The following is a 23,729-nucleotide window of genomic DNA, read 5'->3' on the forward strand; positions in this document are numbered from 1 at the left end:
TGGGAATAAAGGTCATGTGGTAGTATCATGCCCAGAAAAGCCGGAAAACTTCAGGGCCTGAGGGTGATGGGAAATATCCTGTCAGGCCAGAAGTCAGAATTTCCCAAGAAGACTTTTATCATTCCGGTGACCTTGAAGACCCTCGGTCAAACTGTCAAGACTGAGGCCTTTGTGGACAGTGGGGCCGACGGGGTTTTTATGGACCGCCAATTCGCCCTAAAACACTCTGTTCCCTTAGTACCCTTGGCATCGGAAATTGAGATTTGTGGGTTAAACGGGGAACCATTATCCCAAGGTAAAATTACCTCTTGCACTAGCCAGATTTCTTTGTTTATTGGAGCCACACACTCTGAAAAATTGTCCTTTTATGTGACTGTCTGTACTTTTGCCCCATTGGTGTTGGGGTTACCCTGGTTAAGGGCCCACAATCCTCAATTTGACTGGGTCTCTGGGGAGATTCTTAGTTGGGGTACTGATTGTTTCAGGAGTTGCTTGAGCCTTCCAGTCAGGCTCTCGCAGCTAAGTTTGCCAGGATTGCCAGGGTGTTATGCAGATTTTGCGGACGTGTTCTCCAAAAAAGTTGCAGAGGTACTACCTCCCCATCGCCCCTATGACTGTGCCATTGATTTGTTGCCAAATGCTAAGCTTCCCAAGAGCAGGTTGTACTCCCTGTCACGTCCTGAGACTCAGGCTATGACAGAGTACATTCAGGAGAACTTGGCTAAGGGATTTATCAGACCTTCACAGTCTCCAGTTGGGTCGGGGTTCTTCTTCGTGGGTAAAAAGGACGGTTCGTTGCGACCCTGCATCGACTTCAGGGAATTGAACCGTATCACGATTAAAAACTCATACCCACTGCCTCTCATTTCGGTCTTGTTTGACCAGCTTCGTACTGCCACCATTTTTTCTAAGATTGACCTACGCGGTGCGTACAATCTAATCCGAATAAGAGAGGGGGATGAATGGAAGACTGCCTTTAATACCCACTCAGGGCATTATGAATATTTGGTGATGCCTTTTGGGCTCTGTAATGCCCCGGCAGTCTTCCAGGATTTCATGAATGATGTGCTCAGGGAATATTTGGATAGATTCTTAGTTGTATACTTAGATGACATCCTAATCTTCTCCCATTCCCTGGAGGAACATCGGAAGCATGTACGCTTAGTCCTCCAGAAACTCAGAGACCACCGGCTTGGGGCGAAGCTGGAGAAGTGCGAATTTGAAGTTCAGCAAATCGCATTTCTAGGATATATTATCTCCCCAGAAGGTTTCCAAATGGAGGGTTCCAAGGTACAGGCAGTCCTGGATTGGGTGCAGCCCACTAGTTTGAAGGCGCTTCAGCGTTTCCTGGGCTTTGCGAATTTTTATAGACGATTTATCGCTGGATTTTCGTCTATAGTGGCGCCCTTGGTGGCACTCACTAAGAAAGGGGCGGATGTTGCTCACTGGTCTTGTGAGGCTAAAGCGGCTTTTGCCCGTCTCAAAAGGGCATTTGTTTCGGCCAAGGTGCTGCGACACCCAGATCCAGAGCGTCCTTTTGTGGTGGAGGTGGATGCCTCTGAGATGGGTATTGGGGCAGTGCTTTCTCAGATGGGAGTGTCTGATAATCGCCTTCATCCCTGTGCTTACTTTTCCCGTAAATTTTCGCCTGCCGAGATGAATTATGACGTGGGTAACCGGGAATTGTTGGCTATTAAGGATGCACTCGAGGAGTGGAGACACTGGCTTGAGGGGGCTAAGTTTGTGGTCTCAATTCTCACTGACCATAAGAATCTGGCATATTTAGAGTCAGCGAAGCGTCTCAATGCCAGGCAGGCACGATGGGCTTTGTTTTTTGCTCGCTTTAATTTTTTGATAACATATCGCCCTGGGTCAAAAAACATCAAGGCTGATGCGCTCTCGCGGAGTTTTGCTCCAATCCAGGAGACCACCGAGGAGCCGTTGCCCATTGTTTCCCCATCATGTATTAAAGTGGGCATTACCCAGGACCTCTTATCATTAGTCCTTAGAGCACAGGAGCAGGCTCCTCCAGACCTTCCGGTAGGTCTTTTGTTTGTGCCTCCTAGGTTAAGACAGCGAGTGTTCCTGGAATTCCATGCCAAGAAGTCGGCAGGTCACCCGGGTATTGCCAGAACTCGGGAGTTGCTATCTAGGGCGGTGTGGTGGCCCTCGGTGGCTAAGGATGTGGATCAGTGGGTTCGGGCATGTGACATCTGTGCCCGAAATAAGACTCCTAGAGGGGTTCCTGTTGGCCCATTACATCCACTCTCTATCCCATCTAAGCCATGGACCCACATTTCAATGGATTTTGTGGTGGACTTGCCCAAATCCTCGGGGATGACAGCCATCTGGGTTGTCGTTGACAGGTTTTCGAAGATGGCGCACTTCGTTCCACTGGTTGGGCTGCCATCAGCCAGACGCCTGTCTGAATTATTTATGCTGCATGTTGTGCGTCTCCACGGGTTGCCACTTGATGTGGTCTCTGACCGCGGATCCCAGTTTGTGGCCAAATTCTGGAGGGCATTTTGTTCCGATCTCCAGATTTCTGTCAGCTTGTCGTCAGGCTACCATCCGCAGTCTAATGGGCAGACTGAAAGGGTGAACCAGTCCTTGGAGCAGTTCCTCAGGTGTTATGTCTCCAAGTGTCAGACTGACTGGGTTGCTCATCTGTCCATGGCGGAGTTTGCCTATAACAACGCGGCTCACTCTGCTACAGGGATCTCTCCCTTCCTTTGTGTGTATGGGCATCATCCTAAGGCCAATTCTTTTGACCCCCTGGACTCCACGCCTGGTGGTTCCTCTGTGGTTTCGGTCCTTAGAGGTATTTGGCGGAAAGTGAAGAAAGCCCTTGTGTCTGTGTCATTAGTGACCAAAAGGGTTTTTGATAAGCGGAAAAGACCCTGCAGCTTCAAATTAGGAGACTTCGTCTGGTTGTCTACCAAGAATTTGAAGTTGAGACAGCCATCTCATAAGTTAGGGCCCCGGTTCATCGGCCCTTATAAGATCACCAGGGTTATCAATCCGGTGGCATTTCAGTTAGATCTGCCCCGTTCTTTGGGTATCAATAAAACATTTCATTGTTCCCTTTTAAAACGGGCGATTAGTAATCCTTCTTCCAGTGGAAGACCTTCCCCTCTTCTGATACGTGGCCAGAGGGAGTTTGTTGTTGAAAGGATTCTTGACTCCAAGGTGGTTCGGGGTCGGCTGTCATTTTTGGTGCACTGGAAGGGGTATGGCCCGGAGGAGCGGTCGTGGGTGCGCAGTTGTGATCTTCATGCCCCCAGACTGATACGCTCTTTCTTCTCGCAGTTCCCCGATAAACCCGGTGGTAGGGGTTCTTTGACCCCTCGTCAGAGGGGGGGTACTGTTAGGGTCTCCTGCCCTGTGCTGCCACGTCGTCATGGCAACCGGGAGACAAGTGCTAGTGGAGTAACCTGAGCGCAGCTGATACTCCGGTTCGGGTCTTTTGCTGTGCAGTGGTTATAGGCTCTGTGCACGGCAGGGGATCCGGTGCTGGTTTTTGTGCTCACAGTCTGTGAGGTCTGAGTGGGGCGTGGACAGCACCTGCTTTATAAGGCCTCTTTTCAGGGTAAGCAGATGCTGCTGAATCTCTGTTGGTTAGTCAGTTCATGAAAGTTAGCCAGTACTGTGTAGCTTTGTATTTGTTTGTTGCTTACTGCAAATAGGCCTGGGGATTTGGTATTACACTCTGCCAATCCAGACCTAGCAGTAAGACTGGAGTCAGTCGTTTAGCTTGCTGGGGTTCTGTTATTACTCTGTGAACTTAGCAAGTTTGCGGCTGTATTCTAACACTTGCCTGTCTAATCCTGTCTCACTGTGCTAGGTGTCAGGGGTCAGTTTAGTGGCAGTAAGCTTAAACCTGTGCACTGCAAGTGAGAATCAGGATTGTGGAGGCTCTCCTTGTGTCTATCATTCCATCTCTGACCAAGGAGTTTACTGCCACACCCGTTGGTAACCCTTTAGGGTTTTGCTGTTGCCCTTAGCAACAGCATTTCGGGTTCTCTACGTATTAAAACACAACATCTTGCTTTTTACATCTGAGCAGTTCTAATACAAGGGAGATACCCAGTTCCTTAGCCTCTGGGCTTCTCTGTTCACTGTGTGTGTATTTTGTTACCCTATCACCTTCTGTGTACGTTATGTCATATTCCCCAGTTTGTCTGTGAGTCCATTTGTTTTGCATAACAGTTCAAACACCAGTACATTCCTGCAGACACTGGAGTGCATAACAGTTCTGACACTAGTACTTTCCTGCAGGCACTGGTGTGCATAACAGTGTCACAACTGAGGGTTTAGGCTGACAGGAGGAAGCCTCAGTTGTAGGGGCTGAAATTAAATTAAACTTGGGAGGTTTAATCAGACCCCTGGACATGTAAGTGTTGAAGGATTACCCGAAGGTGTGACCATGACAACCAGGTTAAAAGTCAATAAAAGCATTATTAACAGGCTCCGTGTTGAAATAACAGTATTCACAGTTGATAATAAGCAGTGGCAAATAATACAGTTCCTGGATCACTATAACCATAGAAGGTATCACAGAGCACTGGTAGGTTGATGAACAGATGTTAAAGTCCTTTGATGGAATAACCTTACCAGGCCTGGCTGTAGTAGTGAAGGTAGCTGAGGAACACGGAAGTAGATGTATTAGATGAAGCTGGTAACTTGAATAGACTGTTGTAGATACTGGATGGAACCAGCCAGGTGGTAGAGACACGGAGTGGACGCTGAATGGAATCAGCCAGGTGATGAAGACACAGAGTGGATGCTGGATGGAACCAGCCAGGTGATGAAGACACGGAGTGGATGCTGGATGGAACCAGCCAGGTGATGAAGACACGGAGTGGATACTGTAAGATGCGAGGGAGCGTGGAAACAGAAGAGTTGAAAAGAGGTTACCGGTGGTTGTGGATACTGCTGGTAAGTAGGGATCCGCTGGAACAACACCGGCACTTTAAGGAAACTGGATACTGCTGGAAGCTGACCGCTGGAAGCAGATGGGTTAATAGCTGGAAGCTGGAATAGCCACGGAGGACTGCAGAGTCAGGCTGCACCGCAGGATGGAAGGCAGGTGCGGGTCTCTTAGTGGATGCTGGAGACAGGAGCTGGAACCTGGAAAAACAACCACAGGAAAGAGAGACTGGAACTAGGTCTGACAACCAAAGCACTGACCATTTCCTGGTTCAGGCACAGGATACTTATACCTGCTGCAAGGCAGGTATTGGCTGACCAATCATGCAGATTCCACAGCGCAGCGGATTGGTGGAGATTGAACATGTGACTGGAACCAACATGGCTGCGCCCATGTTAGTACTTGGAGGGAAAGTTGGTTTGGAAAACTATGTGGAAACACAGCAGCAATGGCGGCGCCGGCCGCGGAGTACAGGAGACGCCAGACTGACAACTGCACACTGAGACACATGGATGACAGCGGAGGCCGCGGCAGGCATGAGACACCACTCAGACAACCTGCATACTGGAACACAGGAGTGGCGGCGGAGGCCGCGGAGGACAGGAGACGCCATACAGGATTCAAACATGTGACAGCGTCTCAGAGTGACAGGAGGGATATGCAGAGTGTAGACACAGATGAGATCCGGCCCTGGAACGCTGAGCCAGCCTGAGACCTCTAAAAGGCAAGTAATGGCGTCCAGATACCCGGATCGTGACAGGGAGTTTACTAGGATCAGCAAGTTGTCCAGATATGGAAGGATCCTGATTCCCTGACGACGCAGATGAGCCGTCATCACGGCCATAACCTTGGTGAAGTTCCAAGGGGCCGTGGCCAGTCCAAACGGCAGAGCCTGGAATTGATAATGAAGGTTGCCAGTAGCAAACCGCAGATATTGCTGATGTGAAATGGCAATAGGTATATGCAAATAGCCATCTTGTATATCCAGGGATACCATATAATCTCCGGGTTCCATGGCCAGTACAATCGAGCGCAGCGTTTCCATACGGAACTTGGACACTCTCACAAACTTGTTCAGTGATTTGAGTATAGGCTGGAAAGACCCATTGGGTTTCGGGACAAGAAACAGGGTTGAGAAGTATTCTCCGCTTCTCTGGGACAGGGGTACTGGCACTATCACTGCTGTATCCAGGAGGGAACACACAACCAGGTGTAGAGCTCGCACCTTCAATGGGTCAGAAGGGATAAACGTTGTGCAGAACTGGCGAGGGGGACGTCTCTTGAAAGAGACTGCGTACCCGTAAGAGATGACTTCTTGCACCCATGCATCTGAAGTGGTCTTTAACCAGACCTGTGTGAAATGCAGAAGTCGGCCTCCCACCCTGGGATCCCCCAGGGGAAGGCCTGCTCCATCATGCAGCAGGCTTGTCTTGTTTGGAAGCAGGCTGACGGGCAGCCCAGGATTGTTTTGCTTTGGGCTTAGTGGTTTTGGGAGCACGAGTTTGTCTCGGGTATTCCTGACTTTTTGCTTTCCCTTAAGGAAGTCAGCCACAATCTTATTCAGATCTTCCCCAAACAGGATGTCTCCCTTAAAAGGGAGTACCTCCAAGGTCTTTTTGGAGTCCAGGTCCACCTTCCATGACCTCAACCACAGAATACTGCGAGCCAGGATGGACGTAGTTGATGCCTTGGCCGCCATTACCCCTGCCTCAGAGGACGCCTCCTGAATGTAATAGGAGGCGGTGGCAATATGAGACAGATATTGTCTGGCAGTGTCAGATATATCCTGAGGCAGCTCTTCCTCTATTGCCTGAACCCATGTTTCAATTCCTTTTTTGGCCCAGGAGGCTGCTATAGTGGGTCTATGTACAGCACTTGTAAGGGACTAAACATGCTTATCTGTCGATTCCTTCAGTGAGGTGACAGTGGTGACAGGCAGAGTAGATGACATCACAAGACGGGTGACATGGGAATCCACCGGCTGTGGATTTTCCCACCTGTTACACAACTCAGCGGAGAGAGGATAACAAGCTAGCATCTTCTTGGACAGGGAGAATTTCTTTCCTGGAGAAGACCAGGGTTCCTGACGTATGTCTACCAAATGGTCAGAACATGTTAAAACTACTTTAGTTACCTTCTGACGTTTAAATTTATCAGGTTTCTTAGACGCAGTAGTGGGATCTACATCATCATCGATTTGTAGAATAAGCTTAATAACCTCCAATAAGTCAGGGACATCAACTTGCGTAGTAGCATCCTCGTCAGAAGCGAGTGTATCAGTGTCTGATGGATCAGTGTATTCCCCATCTTCATCAGTATAATCTGAGATATTAGTGGATTGTGAGGAGGATGTGGCCCGCTTAGATGACCCTTTGACCACTGAGGGACGTGGGGTAGGTTTTTGCCTAAGCAACGATTGTTTTAATTGTTGTATCTGGGTAAACAGAGTATCCGCCCAGGGCGGATTAACCATAGGGACAATATGTGGCTGTAATGGAACAGGAGGTCCCATAGGGCGTCAGGCATGTCACAAGCGTATTAAGCATGTTTGAGAACGCTGCCCAAGGTGGCTCCTGATTGGCTACAGGAGCAGCGGGCTGACTGGGAGATGTATGGCACATATTAAACAGACCATCCTGCAAAACTTCCCCCTCAGGAAAATCCTAGGTGCATGCGCTGCATGATGCAGGAGCGTCCACGGATTTCCCGCCCTTTGTGGTAGACATTATAGTGAATGTAACCTTAGAGCGTAACAGTACGGTATAGTCAGACAAATAAAATACCTTCAAATAAAGCCCCTATTTATGTGTCAGAAAATGCAGAACACAAGCAGAGAATAAATGCGGTATGATGTGACTGAAATACCCAGTAAAATGCACTTGACTGTAAATACTGCGCACCACTATATAATAGACCGTGACGACAGCAGATACATGCACACAGTCACAGTGACAATGCAGACACTTATTTTAGTCAGACAAAAACTGCACTGGACTAGTATATATATATATATATATATATATATATATACCAAATAGCAATCGTCCCGGCACTCCACTCCTCATAGAACCAACTGCTGAGGTGCCATTCCTGTGGGAAATGCAGCGCAGACCCAAATAGCTAGTGTGGATGTAATGGATGGCACTCATTCAGACTCCACAGCGTATGCGAAAAGAGGTGAAAATGTAATCAGCCGACATATTTCGGGGAACGCAGCCCCGTCCTCAGGGCCAGACTTTTCACCTCTTTTCGCATACGCTGTGGAGTCTGAATGAGTGCCATCCATTACATCCACACTATATATATATATATATATATATATATATATATAAAACAATGCGCGGTCTGAGACCGGATGTATATATCAGAATACTCATACAATATATTCTGGTAGAGGTACACTTGTTCGTAACTAACGCTGTCTTAAAACGACATGTAGAATACTTAAGTGCCTGTAGAATCACAGCGCTGATAAATCAGGCGGATTTACAGAGGAGACCGTGCCCTGCATTCCCGAAGACCAGCCGCAGCTACTGTGAGAAGATGGAGCCCAAAGTCTCAGTCAGGGAGTGAGGGAGAGTGTGAGGCAGCTCCAGGGCGGGAACATCAGCAGTAGATGACGCCCGGAGCTGGGGGAGGGGCTACAGGTCAAGCGCCTTATCCCCTATGCTGGTCCTCACCACCTGGTACTATGGAGCCTTAGTGAAAATGGAAAATGTATTATCCGACCTGTGCTCCCCTGCCCTGGTTGATATAGTGGGGTCCCTGCCAGCGTCGCGGCCCATCTCCAGAGACCGCGACCAGAACACGATTAAATGGCGGGTCCCGCCTGGGGGATCCTCTTACCTCCACCATTAGTAGCAGCCACACGATCCAGGAGAGCGTCTGCGGTGGTGTGCCTAGGAACCGGAGCGCCTCCGCCGCAAGTACCCTGGAACAGAGCCAGCGGGAGTATGCCACTCCGCTGGGGAGGTGATGGAGCCGCAGCACAATATGTCACACTGCAGCCCTTGAAGTCTTCTAAATAGCTTTTTCAGGGCTGCCTGCACAGCCCCCCCCCCCCCCCCCCCCCCGTTAAGTGACCAACTCTAAAACTGAGCTCACAGTGCCCGGAGGCGGGGTTATATAGAGGAGGCCTCGCAATGCATCCTGGGACAGTCTAAAGCTGTAGCCTGTTGGTGCCTCTGGATCAAGCTCCACCTCTACACCCCAATTTATTCCCTGTGGAACACACTGTACCCCGCAGCAGAAAAATATATATTTACCTGACAATCCAGGTAATTCGTGAACAGTGCCATGTTGTGACATTTGGCTGGGGCACAATTTCATACATAATAGAACAGATCGCACATATCTTCCTTCTTTTGCAGAGCTGGCACTGTTCCCTGAGCGCTAGCTGTCAACTGATACGGTACAGAGAACTTAAGCTAAATGCAAAATACCTTACAGATAATAGTTCAGAAATGAAGATAGACCATCAACGGGCTGCTATTAAGACATCCATCTACATACTGTAACATTTCTCAATAGCTATGTGACTCAGAAAATTAACTTTCCTATCAAAGCACTTTGCAACTCTGTGTCATTTAGTATATATAAATGCATACTGTGGGCCATTTAATGCAAACCCTAAGTAGAACAAAACAAAACACATACGTAAATCTCCTGTGAGTTACAGGAAAGAGCTTCTTGATGCTACACACCAGGCACACTCCGGTGACTATGAAACATCCATCACAGTGGCTGTGGGAATCTTAGTCAGCTGAAATTGATTTAATGTTAAAGGCTAAAAGCAGGCACACAGCCGAGCCATTAATATTTTAATTTAAGGCACAACCAGTGGTAGAAAAACAATGATGATGAGGTAAAAGGAATTTGTGCAGATATTTATTACCAATGCATCCAGCTTAGTTTATTGTGCTTTAGACATCATTATTATTAAAGACATACTTCTCTTTCCAACATTAACCCCTCGGCTCTCAGGTTCTTCTCAAATGTACTGCGTTTCTCAATCTGTGGACTCGATTTCTTATAGACCAAAATGTAATCAATACGCTTGATGCCGTCTTTAAAAAACAGGCCAAGGGATGCAACGGAATTCATTTCATTCTGGAGGATGAAGGAGAGAAGTGAAGAGTTACTGTTTTCTGGAAGGTGTACAGTGAATAGAATGGTATTTCAAGTTATTATTATTATTATTATTATTATTATTATTATCCTTTCTTGGCATTGAATTTCAAGTTGGTCCTTGAAGGGTTAAAGCAAAATTAGGATACTTTGTACTTAGCAACATGTCCATAACCTACAGACAGCAACCTGTGAAACAATAATCGTTAGCATATACTGTACAGCTTCAATTCTACTGAAACAAAGCCAATTTCTCTACATTGTGTATGGGTTGATAGCTCGAAGGACATTAACTGACCATGAAGACAGAAGTATATTTTTTCTAGAGATGTGTGGCTGGCACTTTTCGTGTTTTTTGTTTTGGTTTTTGTTTCTAAATCCACTTTCGTGTTTTGCTTTTAGCTTGGTTTTGCCAAAACCACCCTTTCGTGTTTTGGTTTTGGTTTTGGATCAGGATGATTTTTTGGGGGGAAAACATAAAAACAGCTAAAATCACAGAATTTGGGGGTAATTTTGATCCTACTATATTATTAACCTCAATAACATTCATTTCCACTCTATTCTGAACACCTCACAATATTGTTTTTAGGCCAAAAGGTTGCACCAAGGTTGCTGGATGACTAAGCTAAGTGACACAAGCGGACAACACAAATACTTGGCCCATCTAGGAGTGGCACTGCAGTGTCACACAGGAGGGCAGATATAAAAAAAGGCCCCAAACAGCACCTCATGCAAAGATGTAGAAGAGGTGCAATGAGGTAGCTGTATGACTAAGCCAAGCGACACAAACAATTGGCCCATCTAGGAGTGGCACTTCAGTGTCAGACCGGATGGCACTTTTCAAAAATTAGGCCCCAAACAGCACCTCATGCAAAGATGTAGAAGAGGTGCAATGAGGTAGCTGTATGACTAAGCCAAGTGACACAAACAATTCCCACTGGAATTATACAGCAATATCACTGGAATTATACGGCAATATCACTGGAATTATATGGCAGTACCACTGGACATATATGGAAGTGTCAGACAGGATGGCACTTTAAAAAATAGTCCCCAAACAGCACATGATGCAAAGAAGAAAAAGAGGTGCAAGATGGAATTGCCCTTGGGCCCTCCCACCCACCCTTAATTTTTATGAACAGGACATGCACACTTTTACAAACCAATAATTTAAGCGACAGGGTCTGCCACAAGACTGTGGCTTAAATGATTCGTTTCTTTGGGACCCCACCAAAAAATAGGATTTTGGTACTTACCAGGTAAATCCTTTTCTTTGAATCCATAGGGGGCACTGGAGTACTCTTGGGATATGGACGGCTTCCATAGGAACAAGGCACTGAATAGTTAAATTTAGAACTCTCCTCCCCTCCATATCCCAGAGTACCTCAGTGTTTTTTACTGAGCTGAACAGGAGCTAAAGAGAGGTTGACAATGGAGAATTACATATAACATAACGGACAACAATAAAGTTGACACATAACGTGACTGACAACTAAACAGTTGGCACTATAACTGCTAGAACTTGAAACTTTGAACCAGTCGGTGAGAATGTGTTACCATAAGATCCTCTGAACTTACCACAAACCAGGTAAAACTGCTCTGGGTGGGCGTCCAGTGCCTCCTATGGATTCAAAGAAAAGGATTTACCTGGTAAGTACCAAAATCCTATTTTCTTTTTCATCCACTAGGGGTCACTGGAGTACTCTTGGGACGTACCAAAGTTTCCCCCGTCGGCGGGAGAGCTGTTTGGCACCTGTAACATTAGGCCGCCAAAGCTAGATGCTGATGTCGCAAACGTATCAAACTTATAAAAGCGCACAAACGTGTGCACTGATGACCATGTAGCCGCCCGGCAAAGCTACGTCGTAGAAGCCCCACGACCAGCTGCACACGAAGTTCCCACAGAACGTGTGGAATGAGCTGTTACTGATGTAGGTGGCTGTAACCTAGCATGAAGGTAAGCCTGACGAATGGTCAGTTTAATCCATCTGGATAAAGTCTGCTTAGAAGCTGGCCAACCCATCTTGGCAGCATCATAGAGAACAAACAACGTATCCGTCTTCCGAACTGTAGACGTTCGGAATACATAAACGCGTAATGCGCGTACCACATCCAAGGTTCCAGAATTTGCTGTCAACACAGGAACTACTATTGGTTGATTGATGTGAAATGACGACACTACCTTTGGTAAGAAAGTAGAATTCGTCCGAAGTTCCGCTCTGTCATCATGAAACACCAAATACGGTGGCTTGCATGACAAGGCACCCATGAAACACGCCTTGCCGAAGCTAAGGCTAGTAGAAAAATTGTTTTCCATGTGAGAAACTTAATATCCACTTGTTGTAAGGGTTCAAAATATGAAGACTGTAAGAAATCTAAAACCAGATTCAAGTCCCATGGCGCTGTAGGTGGAATGAATGGAGGCTGTACTCTGAGGACTCCTTGCAGAAAAGTGTGTACCGACGGCAATAGAGCCAATCGTCTTTGAAAGTAAATTGACAATGCAGATATCTGCACCTTTAGTGTAGATAAACGCAGTCCTCCATCTAACCCTGTCTGTAGAAATAACAAAAGACGGGATAACTTGAAAGATGAAGTCAGAAACTTCCGATCTTCACACCAAGCTATATAGACACGCCAAATTCTGTAATAATGAGCTGCCGTAACTGGCTTCCTAGCTCGTAACATGGTTGGTATAACCGATTCTGGAATGCCCTCTCTTCTTAAGAGGGCGGTCTCAACAGCCACCCTGTCAAACGCAGCCGCGCTAAATCGGGGGTAAAGGAACGGACCCTGTTGTAACAGGTCCGTACGTAGTGGGAGTGGCCAAGGATCGTCTGCGAGTTGTCCGCGGAGATCCGAGAACCAAGCTCTCCGAGGCCAATGAGGCACCACTAGTATTACTGTGACGGACTCTCTTTTGATCCATTTTAGCAACAGAGGGAGCAGCGGAAACGGTGGAAACAGATACACGAGGCTGTACGGCCACGCGATGGTGAGAGCATCCACCGCCACTGCCTTTGGATCTCGCGTTCTGGACACATACTGGGGCGTTTGGTGATTGTGGCGAGATGCCATCAGGTCCACTTGAGGGTATCTCCACCTCTGGACCAACATGTGAAACACTTCTGGATTTAATGCCCATTCTCCTGGATGAAAATCCCGACGGCTGAGATAATCCGCCTCCCAGTTGTCCACTCCCGGAATGAACACTGCCGACAATATCACTTGAAGATGCTCGGCCCAATTGAGGATTCGAGCTACTTCCTGGATTGCCATGCGGCTTCTCGTTCCTCCTTGTTTGTTGATGTATGCGACCGCCATCGCATTGTCTGACTGCACCTGAACAGTCTGAGACCGAAGCATGTGCACTGCTTGTCGTAGCGCATTGTAAATTGCCCGGAGTTCCAGGACATTTATAGACAGCAATCTTTCGTGATCCGCCCAGAGACCCTGGAGCTGACAATTTTGAACTACAGCTCCCCAACCTCTGAGACTCGCGTCCGTAGTTAGAATTATCCAATTCCAGGCGCCGAACCGTTTCCCTGCGGTTAGATTGTGTACTTTGAGCCACCAGAGTAGAGACACTCTGGCCCGTGGGGACAACCTCACCCTGTGGTGAATCTGCAGATGTGAGCCCGACCACTGTGCGAGCACATCCAGTTGAAAAGGACGTGAGTGAAAACTCCCGAACTGAAGCGCTTCGAAAGCCGCCACCATTGTGCCTAAGAGGCGAATGCACAAATGTACCGAGACTGTGCGTGGCTTGAGCACTAAATGTACCAGATGATGAATGACCTGTACTTTCTGTTCTGGTAGGTAAATTCTTTGATTTACCGTATCGAGAATCATACCTAGGAATTGAAGGCGTTGAGACGGAATCAGATGTGATTTCTTGAAGTTGACAATCCAACCGTGCTGAACCAGTACATTGTACGTTAGCAACGCATGTTGGAGGAGCATCTGGTGAGACGTAGCCTTGATGAGCAAATCGTCCAAGTACGGAACTATCATCACTCCCAGGGATCTGAGATGAGCTATCATCACAGACATCACCTTGGTGAATACCCGAGGCGCTGACGAGAGGCCAAACGGTAGAGCCTGAAACTGATAATGGTTCTGCCGTATTGCAAACCGCAAGAACCTCTGATGAGGTGGCCAAATCGGAATGTGTAAGTACGCATCCTTGAGATCCAGTGCAATCATGAATTCCTGTGGCTCTAAACCTGCAATTACTGACCGCAGAGATTCCATCTTGAATCTGTAGTAAGTGACGTACTGATTGAGACCCTTTAAGTTCAATATTGGCCTGACCGAGCCATCCGGCTTTGGTACCACAAACAGACTGGAATAATAACCCTGACCTTGTTGGTGTACAGGGACCGGAATCAAAACTGCTGCATCCAGCAGAGACTGAATGGCAATTTGCAGAACCGCCCTCTTGTCGTCCGACACAGGCAGTCCTGTCTTGAAAAACCGCAGTGGTGGGAGACATTCGAACTCTATTTTGTAACCTTTTAACTAGTGATGAGCGGGTTCGGTTCCTCGGAATCCGAACCCCCCCGAACTTTAGCCTTTTTACACGGGTCCGAGGTAGGTTCGAACCTTCCCGCCTTGCTCGGCTAACCCGAGCGCGCCCGAACGTCATCATCCCGCTGTCGGATTCTCGCGAGGCTCGAATTCTATCGCGAGACTCGGATTCTATATAAAGAGCCGCGCGTCGCCGCCATTTTCACACGTGCATTGAGATTGATAGGGAGAGGACGTGGCTGGCGTCCTCTCCGTTTATAGAGAAGAGAGTAGAGAGTTAGAGACACTATTTAGTATTTACTAATTTTGGGGAGCATATTAGGACTGGAGTACTACTACTTGCTGATAGTGTGACCATTGACCACCAGTTTAATTAATCCGTTCTCTGCCTGAAAAAAAACGATACACAGTGTGACACAGTCACATACCATATCTGTGCTCAGCCTCAGTGTGCTGCATCATCATATGTAATACTGTATATCTGACTGTGCTGAGTGCTCACTGCTCACACAGCTTAATTGTGGGGGAGACTGGGGAGCAGTTAGAGCAGGAGTACATAAATAATATATTTTAAGTACAGTGCACACTTTTGCTGCCAGAGTGCCACACTGCCAGTGTGACTGACCAGTGACCACACTGACCACCAGTATATTGTGATTGTCTGCTTAGGACGGAGTACTACTTGCTGATAGTGTGACCAGTGACCAGTGACCACCACCAGTTTAATTAATCCGTTCTCTGCCTGAAAAAAAAACGATACACAGTGTGACACAGTCACATACCATATCTGTGCTCAGCCCAGTGTGCTGCATCATATGTAATACTGTATATCATTATCTGACTGTGCTGAGTGCTCACTGCTCACACAGCTTAATTGTGGGGGAGACTGGGGAGCAGTTATAGCAGGAGTACATATTTTAAGTACAGTGCACACTTTTGCTGCCAGAGTGCCACTGCCAGTGTGACTGACCAGTGACCACTGACCACCAGTATATTGTGATTGTCTGCTGACCACCAGTATATTGTGATTGTCTGCCTGAAAAAGTTAAACACTCGTCGTGTGGTGTTTTTATAAACGCATTCTGCAGACAGTGTCCAGCAGGTCCGTCATTACATAATATATACCTGTCCGGCTGCAGTACTAGTGTGATATATATATATATATTTTAATTTTATCTCATTATCATCCAGTCTATATTAGCAGCAGACACAGTACGGTAGTCCACGGCTGTAGCTACCTCTGTGTCGGCAGTCGCTCGTCCATCCATAATTGTATACCACCTACCCGTGGTTTTTTTTTCTATCTTCTTGATACTAGTAGCTTACTTTAGGAGTCTGCAGTGCTGACAGACAGTGTCCAGCAGGTCCGTCATTACATAATATATATACCTGTCCGGCTGCAGTACTAGTGTGATATATATATATATTTTATTTTTATCTCATTATCATCCAGTCTATATTAGCAGCAGACACAGTACGGTAGTCCACGGCTGTAGCTACCTCTGTGTCGGCAGTCGCTCGTCCATCCATAATTGCATACCACCTACCCGTGGTTTTTTTTTCTATCTTCTTGATACTAGTAGCTTACTTTAGGAGTCTGCAGTGCTGACAGACAGTGTCCAGCAGGTCCGTCATTACATAATATATATACCTGTCCGGCTGCAGTACTAGTGTGATATATATATATATTTTATTTTTATCTCATTATCATCCAGTCTATATTAGCAGCAGACACAGGCCCTCATTCCGAGTTGATCGCTCGCAAGGCGAATTTAGCAGAGTTGCTCACGCTAAGCCTACGCCTACTGGGAGTGTATCTTAGCTTCTTAAAATTGCGACCGATGTATTCGCAATATTGCGATTACAAACTACTTAGCAGTTTCAGAGTAGCTTCAGACTTACTCGGCATCTGCGTTCAGTTCAGTGCTTGTCGTTCCTGGTTTGACGTCATAAACACACCCAGCGTTCGCCCAGACACTCCCCCGTTTCTCCGGCCACTCCTGCGTTTTTTCCGGAAACGGTAGCGTTTTTATCCACACGCCCCGAAAACGCCGTGTTTCCGCCCAGTAACACCTATTTCCTGTCAATCACACTACGTTCGCCAGAGCGAAGAAAAAGCCGTGAGTAAAAATACTATCTTCATTGTAAAATTACTTGGCGCAGTCGCAGTGCGAATATTGCGCATGCGTACTAAGCGGAATTTCACTGCGATGCGAAGAAAATTACCGAGCGAACGACTCGGAATGAGGGCCACAGTACGGTAGTCCACGGCTGTAGCTACCTCTGTGTCGGCAGTCGCTCATCCATCCATAATTGTATACCACCTACCCGTGGTTTTTTTTTTCTATCTTCTTGATACTAGTAGCTTACTTTAGGAGTCTGCAGTGCTGACAGACAGTGTCCAGCAGGTCCGTCATTACATAATATATATACCTGTCCGGCTGCAGTACTAGTGTGATATATATATATATATTTTAATTTTATCTCATTATCATCCAGTCTATATTAGCAGCAGACACAGTACGGTAGTCCACGGCTGTAGCTACCTCTGTGTCGGCAGTCGATCGTCCATCCATAAGTATACTAGTATCCATCCATCTCCATTGTTTACCTGAGGTGCCTTTTAGTTGTGCCTATTAAAATATGGAGAACAAAAATGTTGAGGTTCCAAAAATAGGGAAAGATCAAGATCGACTTCCACCTCGTGCTGAAGCTGCTGCCACTAGTCATGGCCGAGACGATGAAATTCCATCAACGTCGTCTGCCAAGGCCGATGCCCAATGTCATAGTACAGAGCATGTAAAATCCAAAACACCAAATATCAGTAAAAAAAGGACTCAAAAATCTAAAATAAAATTGTCGTCGGAGAAGCGTAAACTTGCCAATATGCCATTTACCACACGGAGTGGCAAGGAACGGCTGAGGCCCTGGCCTATGTTCATGGCTAGTGGTTCAGCTTCACATGAGGATGGAAGCACTCAGCCTCTCGCTAGAAAAATGAAAAGACTCAAGCTGGCAAAAGCACAGCAAAGAACTGTGCGTTCTTCGAAATCCCAAATCCACAAGGAGAGTCCAATTGTGTCGGTTGCGATGCCTGACCTTCCCAACACTGGACGTGAAGAGCATGCGCCTTCCACCATTTGCACGCCCCCTGCAAGTGCTGGAAGGAGCACCCGCAGTCCAGTTCCTGATAGTCAGATTGAAGATGTCAGTGTTGAAGTACACCAGGATGAGGAGGATATGGGTGTTGCTGGCGCTGGGGAGGAAATTGACAAGGAGGATTCTGATGGTGAGGTGGTTTGTTTAAGTCAGGCACCCGGGGAGACACCTGTTGTCCGTGGGAGGAATATGGCCATTGACATGCCTGGTGAAAATACCAAAAAAATCAGCTCTTCGGTGTGGAAGTATTTAAACAGAAATGCGGACAACATTTGTCAAGCCGTGTGTTGCCTTTGTCAAGCTGTAATAAGTAGGGGTAAGGACGTTAACCACCTCGGAACATCCTCCCTTATACGTCACCTGCAGCGCATTCATAATAAGTCAGTGACAAGTTCAAAAATTTTGGGCGACAGCGGAAGCAGTCCACTGACCAGTAAATCCCTTCCTCTTGTAACCAAGCTCACGCAAACCACCCCACCAACTCCCTCAGTGTCAATTTCCTCCTTCCCCAGGAATGCCAATAGTCCTGCAGGCCATGTCACTGGCAATTCTGACGAGTCCTCTCCTGCCTGGGATTCCTCCGATGCATCCTTGCGTGTAACGCCTACTGCTGCTGGCGCTGCTGTTGTTGCTGCTGGGAGTCGATGGTCATCCCAGAGGGGAAGTCGTAAGACCACTTTTACTACTTCCACCAAGCAATTGACTGTCCAACAGTCCTTTGCGAGGAAGATGAAATATCACAGCAGTCATCCTGCTGCAAAGCGGATAACTGAGGCCTTGGCATCCTGGGTGGTGATAAACGTGGTTCCGGTATCCATCATTACTGCAGTGCCAACTAGAGACTTGTTGGAGGTACTGTGTCCCCGGTACCAAATACCATCTAGGTTCCATTTCTCTAGGCAGGCGATACCGAAAATGTACACAGACCTCAGAAAAAGATTCACCAATGTCCTAAAAAATGCAGCTGTACCCAATGTCCACTTAACTACGGACATGTGGACAAGTGGAGCAGGGCAGGGTCAGGACTATATGACAGTGACAGCCCACTGGGTAGATGTATGGACTCCCGCCGCAAGAACAGCAGCGGCGGCACCAGTAGCAGCATCTCGCAAACGCCAACTCTTTCCTAGGCAGGCTACGCTTTGTATCACCGGTTTCCAGAATACGCACACAGCTGAAAACCTCTTACGGCAACTGAGGAAGATCATCGCGGAATGGCTTACCCCAATTGGACTCTCCTGTGGATTTGTGGCATCGGACAACGCCAGCAATATTGTGTGTGCATTAAATATGGGCAAATTCCAGCACGTCCCATGTTTTGCACATACCTTGAATTTAGTGGTGCAGAATTATTTAAAAAACGAGAGGGGCGTGCAAGAGATGCTGTCGGGACACTTTCGGCGTACAGGCACCACGTACAGAAGACTGGAGCACCACCAAAAACGCCTGAACCTGCCCTGCCATCATCTGAAGCAAGAAGTGGTAACGAGGTGGAATTCAACCCTATATATGCTTCAGAGGTTGGAGGAGCAGCAAAAGGCCATTCAAGCCTATACAATTGAGCACGATATAGGAGGTGGAATGTACCTGTCTCAAGCGCAGTGGAGAATGATTTCAACGTTGTGCAAGGTTCTGCTGCCCTTTGAACTTGCCACACGTGAAGTCAGTTCAGACACTGCCAGCCTGAGTCAGGTCATTCCCCTCATCAGGCTTTTGCAGAAGAAGCTGGAGACATTGAAGGAGGAGCTAACACAGAGCGATTCCGCTAGGCATGTGGGACTTGTGGATGGAGCCCTTAATTCGCTTAACAAGGATTCACGGGTGGTCAATCTGTTGAAATCAGAGCACTACATTTTGGCCACCGTGCTCGATCCTAGATTTAAAACCTACCTTGGATCTCTCTTTCCGGCAGACACAAGTCTGCTGGGGTTCAAAGACCTGCTGGTGAGAAAATTGTCAAGTCAAGCGGAACGCGACCTGTCAACATCTCCTCCTTCACATTCTCCCGCAACTGGGGGTGCGAGGAAAAGGCTCAGAATTCCTAGCCCACCCGCTGGCGGTGATGCAGGGCAGTCTGGAGCGACTGCTGATGCTGACATCTGGTCCGGACTGAAGGACCTGCCAACGATTACGGACATGTCGTCTACTGGCACTGCATATGATTCTCTTCCCATTGAAAGAATGGTGGAGGATTATATGAGTGACCGCATCCAAGTTGGCACGTCAGACAGTCCGTACTTATACTGGCAGGAAAAAGAGGCAATTTGGAGGCCCTTGCACAAACTGGCTTTATTTTACCTAAGTTGCCCTCCCACAAGTGTGTACTCCGAAAGAGTGTTTAGTGCCGCCGCTCACCTTGTCAGCAATCGGCGTACGAGGTTACTTCCAGAAAATGTGGAGAAGATGATGTTCATTAAAATGAATTATAATCAATTCCTCCGTGGAGACATTGACCAGCAGCAATTGCCTCCACAAAGTACACAGGGAGCTGAGATGGTGGATTCCAGTGGGGACGAATTGATAATCTGTGAGGAGGGGGATGTACACGGTGATATATCGGAGGATGATGATGAGGTGGACATCTTGCCTCTGTAGAGCCAGTTTGTGCAAGGAGAGATTAATTGCTTCTTTTTTGGTGGGGGTCCAAACCAACCCGTCATTTCAGTCACAGTCGTGTGGCAGACCCTGTCACTGAAATGATGGGTTGGTTAAAGTGTGCATGTCCTGTTTATACAACATAAGGGTGGGTGGGAGGGCCCAAGGACAATTCCATCTTGCACCTCTTTTTTCTTTCATTTTTCTTTGCGTCATGTGCTGTTTGGGGAGTGTTTTTTGGAAGGGCCATCCTGCGTGACACTGCAGTGCCACTCCTAGATGGGCCAGGTGTTTGTGTCGGCCACTAGGGTCGCTTAGCTTACTCACACAGCTACCTCATTGCGCCTCTTTTTTTCTTTGCGTCATGTGCTGTTTGGGGAGTGTTTTTTGGAAGGGCCATCCTGCGTGACACTGCAGTGCCACTCCTAGATGGGCCAGGTGTTTGTGTCGGCCACTATGGTCGCTTAGCTTACTCACACAGCTACCTCATTGCGCCTCTTTTTTTCTTTGCGTCATGTGCTGTTTGGGGAGTGTTTTTTGGAAGGGCCATCCTGCGTGACACTGCAGTGCCACTCCTAGATGGGCCAGGTGTTTGTGTCGGCCACTAGGGTCGCTTATCTTACTCACACAGCTACCTCATTGCGCCTCTTTTTTTCTTTGCGTCATGTGCTGTTTGGGGAGTGTTTTTTGGAAGGGCCATCCTGCGTGACACTGCAGTGCCACTCCTAGATGGGCCAGGTGTTTGTGTCGGCCACTAGGGTCGCTTAGCTTACTCACACAGCTACCTCATTGCGCCTCTTTTTTTCTTTGCATCATGTGCTGTTTGGGGAGTGTTTTTTGGAAGGGCCATCCTGCGTGACACTGCAGTGCCACTCCTAGATGGGCCAGGTGTTTGTGTCGGCCACTAGGGTCGCTTAGCTTACTCACACAGCTACCTCATTGCGCCTCTTTTTTTCTTTGCGTCATGTGCTGTTTGGGGAGTGTTTTTTGGAAGGGCCATCCTGCGTGACACTGCAGTGCCACTCCTAGATGGGCCAGGTGTTTGTGTCGGCCACTAGGGTCGCTTAGTTTACTCACACAGCTACCTCATTGCGCCTCTTTTTTTCTTTGCGTCATGTGCTGTTTGGGGAGTGTTTTTTGGAAGGGCCATCCTGCGTGACACTGCAGTGCCACTCCTAGATGGGCCAGGTGTTTGTGTCGGCCACTTGGGTCGCTTAGCTTAGTCATCCAGCGACCTCGGTGCAAATTTTAGGACTAAAAATAATATTGTGAGGTGTACAGAATAGACTGAAAATGAGTGGAAATTATGGTTTTTGAGGTTAATAATACTTTGGGATCAAAATGACCCCCAAATTCTATGATTTAAGCTGTTTTTTAGGGTTTTTTGAAAAAAACACCCGAATCCAAAACACACCCGAATCCGACAAAAAAAATTCGGTGAGGTTTTGCCAAAACGCGGTCGAACCCAAAACACGGCCGCGGAACCGAACCCAAAACCAAAACACAAAACCCGAAAAATTTCAAGTGCACATCTCTACTTTTAACACTAAATTGCGGATCCACCCATCTGTGGACGTCTGGAGCCACGCCAACTGGAACGTCTGAAGGCGTGCTCCCACAATTGGAGATCCGAGATGGGCTGGGAGCCCGTCATGCCACTGGCTTGTCAGTGACCTTAGCGTCCTGACGACTGGTGTTGGTTTGTTGGAAACCACGTCCTCGACCTCGTCTACCAGGCGTGGCTGTTCCTCTGCCACGCCCGCGAAAGGACTGAGGTCTAAAGGATTTGAACGCAGGTCCAGAGTATCTCCGTCTAGGTACTGTTGGAGGCAATGGTAAGAAAACAGACTTTCCTCCCGTGGCCTCAGAAATCCATTTGTCCAATTCAGGACCAAACAACTTCTCGCCACCGTAAGGTAACACCTCTATACCTTTTTTGGCCTCCGCTTGCCAAGACCGCAGCCAGAGTGCTCGTCGTGCTGTAACTAGCGAGGATAAAAGGCGAGAAGTGAGCTGACAGACATCAGTAGAAGCTGTACATAGATAATCAGCAGCTTCCCAGATTTGATCAGCGAGAAGTATAAGGTGATCGTCACTTAGGGCAGACTTGAGTTCTGTTATCCATACCATTAACGCCTTAGTTACCCAAATGCCAACCAACCCAGGTCTAAGCAACACTCCTGCTGCTGTATACATGGACTTTAGCATAGCTTCTATTTTACGGTCCGAAGGGTCTTTAAGCGTAGTAGCAGTTGGTACTGGTATGGTTAATTTGTTTGTAAGTTTAGACACAGACAAATCCACCAATGGCGGATTCTCCCATGTAGCTGTCACAGACTCTGGAAACGGGTAACTAGACTTAAATCTGCGAGGTATAGAAAACCGTTTATCCGGATTCTTTCGTGTTTCTAGCAACATCTTATTAAGAGATTCCGAAACAGGAAAACACATTGGAGTTCTCTGTCGTTTAGTAAAGACGACCTCATCATTTGTCAGAGGCTTCTCAGTTTCTGTAAACTTCAGAGACTGACACACCGCTCTGATGAGATTATCAATGCCCGGGCTTTCAAAATCGTCACTCTCTGACTGCTGGTCTACTTCGCCCTCCTCACCGTCATCTTGCGCAAAGAGGTCTGGCATAGAATCGTCAGAATGCAACATAGCAGAAACTGGTAAATCATAAGACAAATTAAATTTCTCCCTTTTACCCAAAGTGGACTTGGACTTTTGGCAAGGCTGAGACCCCTCCAGTAGTTCTAGCGGTCTCACCCTAGACTCAGATCTTGCCGCTTCCCGCTCTTGTCGAGTGGCAGCCAATTCTGATTGCAATCCAGCCATAACCTATGTTAGCATAGCCCATGGAGGGTCCGGGGATGAAACCGGCTTTGTAACCGGAGTCAAACTTGTATTCGTAGCTGAATCCACAAAACATACTGTACATGTGGTAGATCCATCCGGTAACACATTCTTACAGACATGGCAGTGAAACTGCTTTTTTGTTTTTGCTGGTTCCTTACTCATTATGCAGACAGACAACACAAAATACAAAGACAGACAACTTGCACGACTCAGTAAAATTGTACTAAGGTGTCTCTATATATATATATCTGGCCAAGTGCAGTGCACGCCAGTCTATATGAAATTTGATCTCAAATTCCCACTAACACCCCTGCGCCTTCTGTGGAGTAGAGATGTAGTACAGGAACGTCTGGAATCACAACAGGAAGAAACAGGAAGCATGGTTAAAATGGCCCCCCCATGCTTACAGTATAAAATAAAGTGCAGATTATAACTTCCCAAACAGATATAATCAATGAATATCCTGTTAAAAAAGGCTTAATAGCCTCTCTATCTAATAACCCATGCAGCGTTCTGCTGCTGCTATGGG

General features: G+C 47.4%; 1 protein-coding gene across 5 annotated transcripts in view; it reads right to left on the reverse strand.

The window, feature by feature from the left end:
- ANO3 (anoctamin 3) overlaps positions 1–23,729 on the reverse strand; it is a 1,051,220-nt gene that overhangs the window by 375,594 nt on the left and 651,897 nt on the right. For all 5 annotated transcript variants that reach the window (XM_063944334.1, XM_063944333.1, XM_063944335.1 and 2 more), the window contains exon 5: positions 9,881–10,039. In XM_063944334.1, the coding sequence (XP_063800404.1) occupies positions 9,881–10,039 (159 nt within the window). The remainder of the gene's footprint in view (positions 1–9,880; positions 10,040–23,729) is intronic.

This window comes from Pseudophryne corroboree, chromosome 11 (assembly GCF_028390025.1).
Source record: "Pseudophryne corroboree isolate aPseCor3 chromosome 11, aPseCor3.hap2, whole genome shotgun sequence".
NCBI lineage: Eukaryota > Metazoa > Chordata > Amphibia > Anura > Myobatrachidae > Pseudophryne > Pseudophryne corroboree.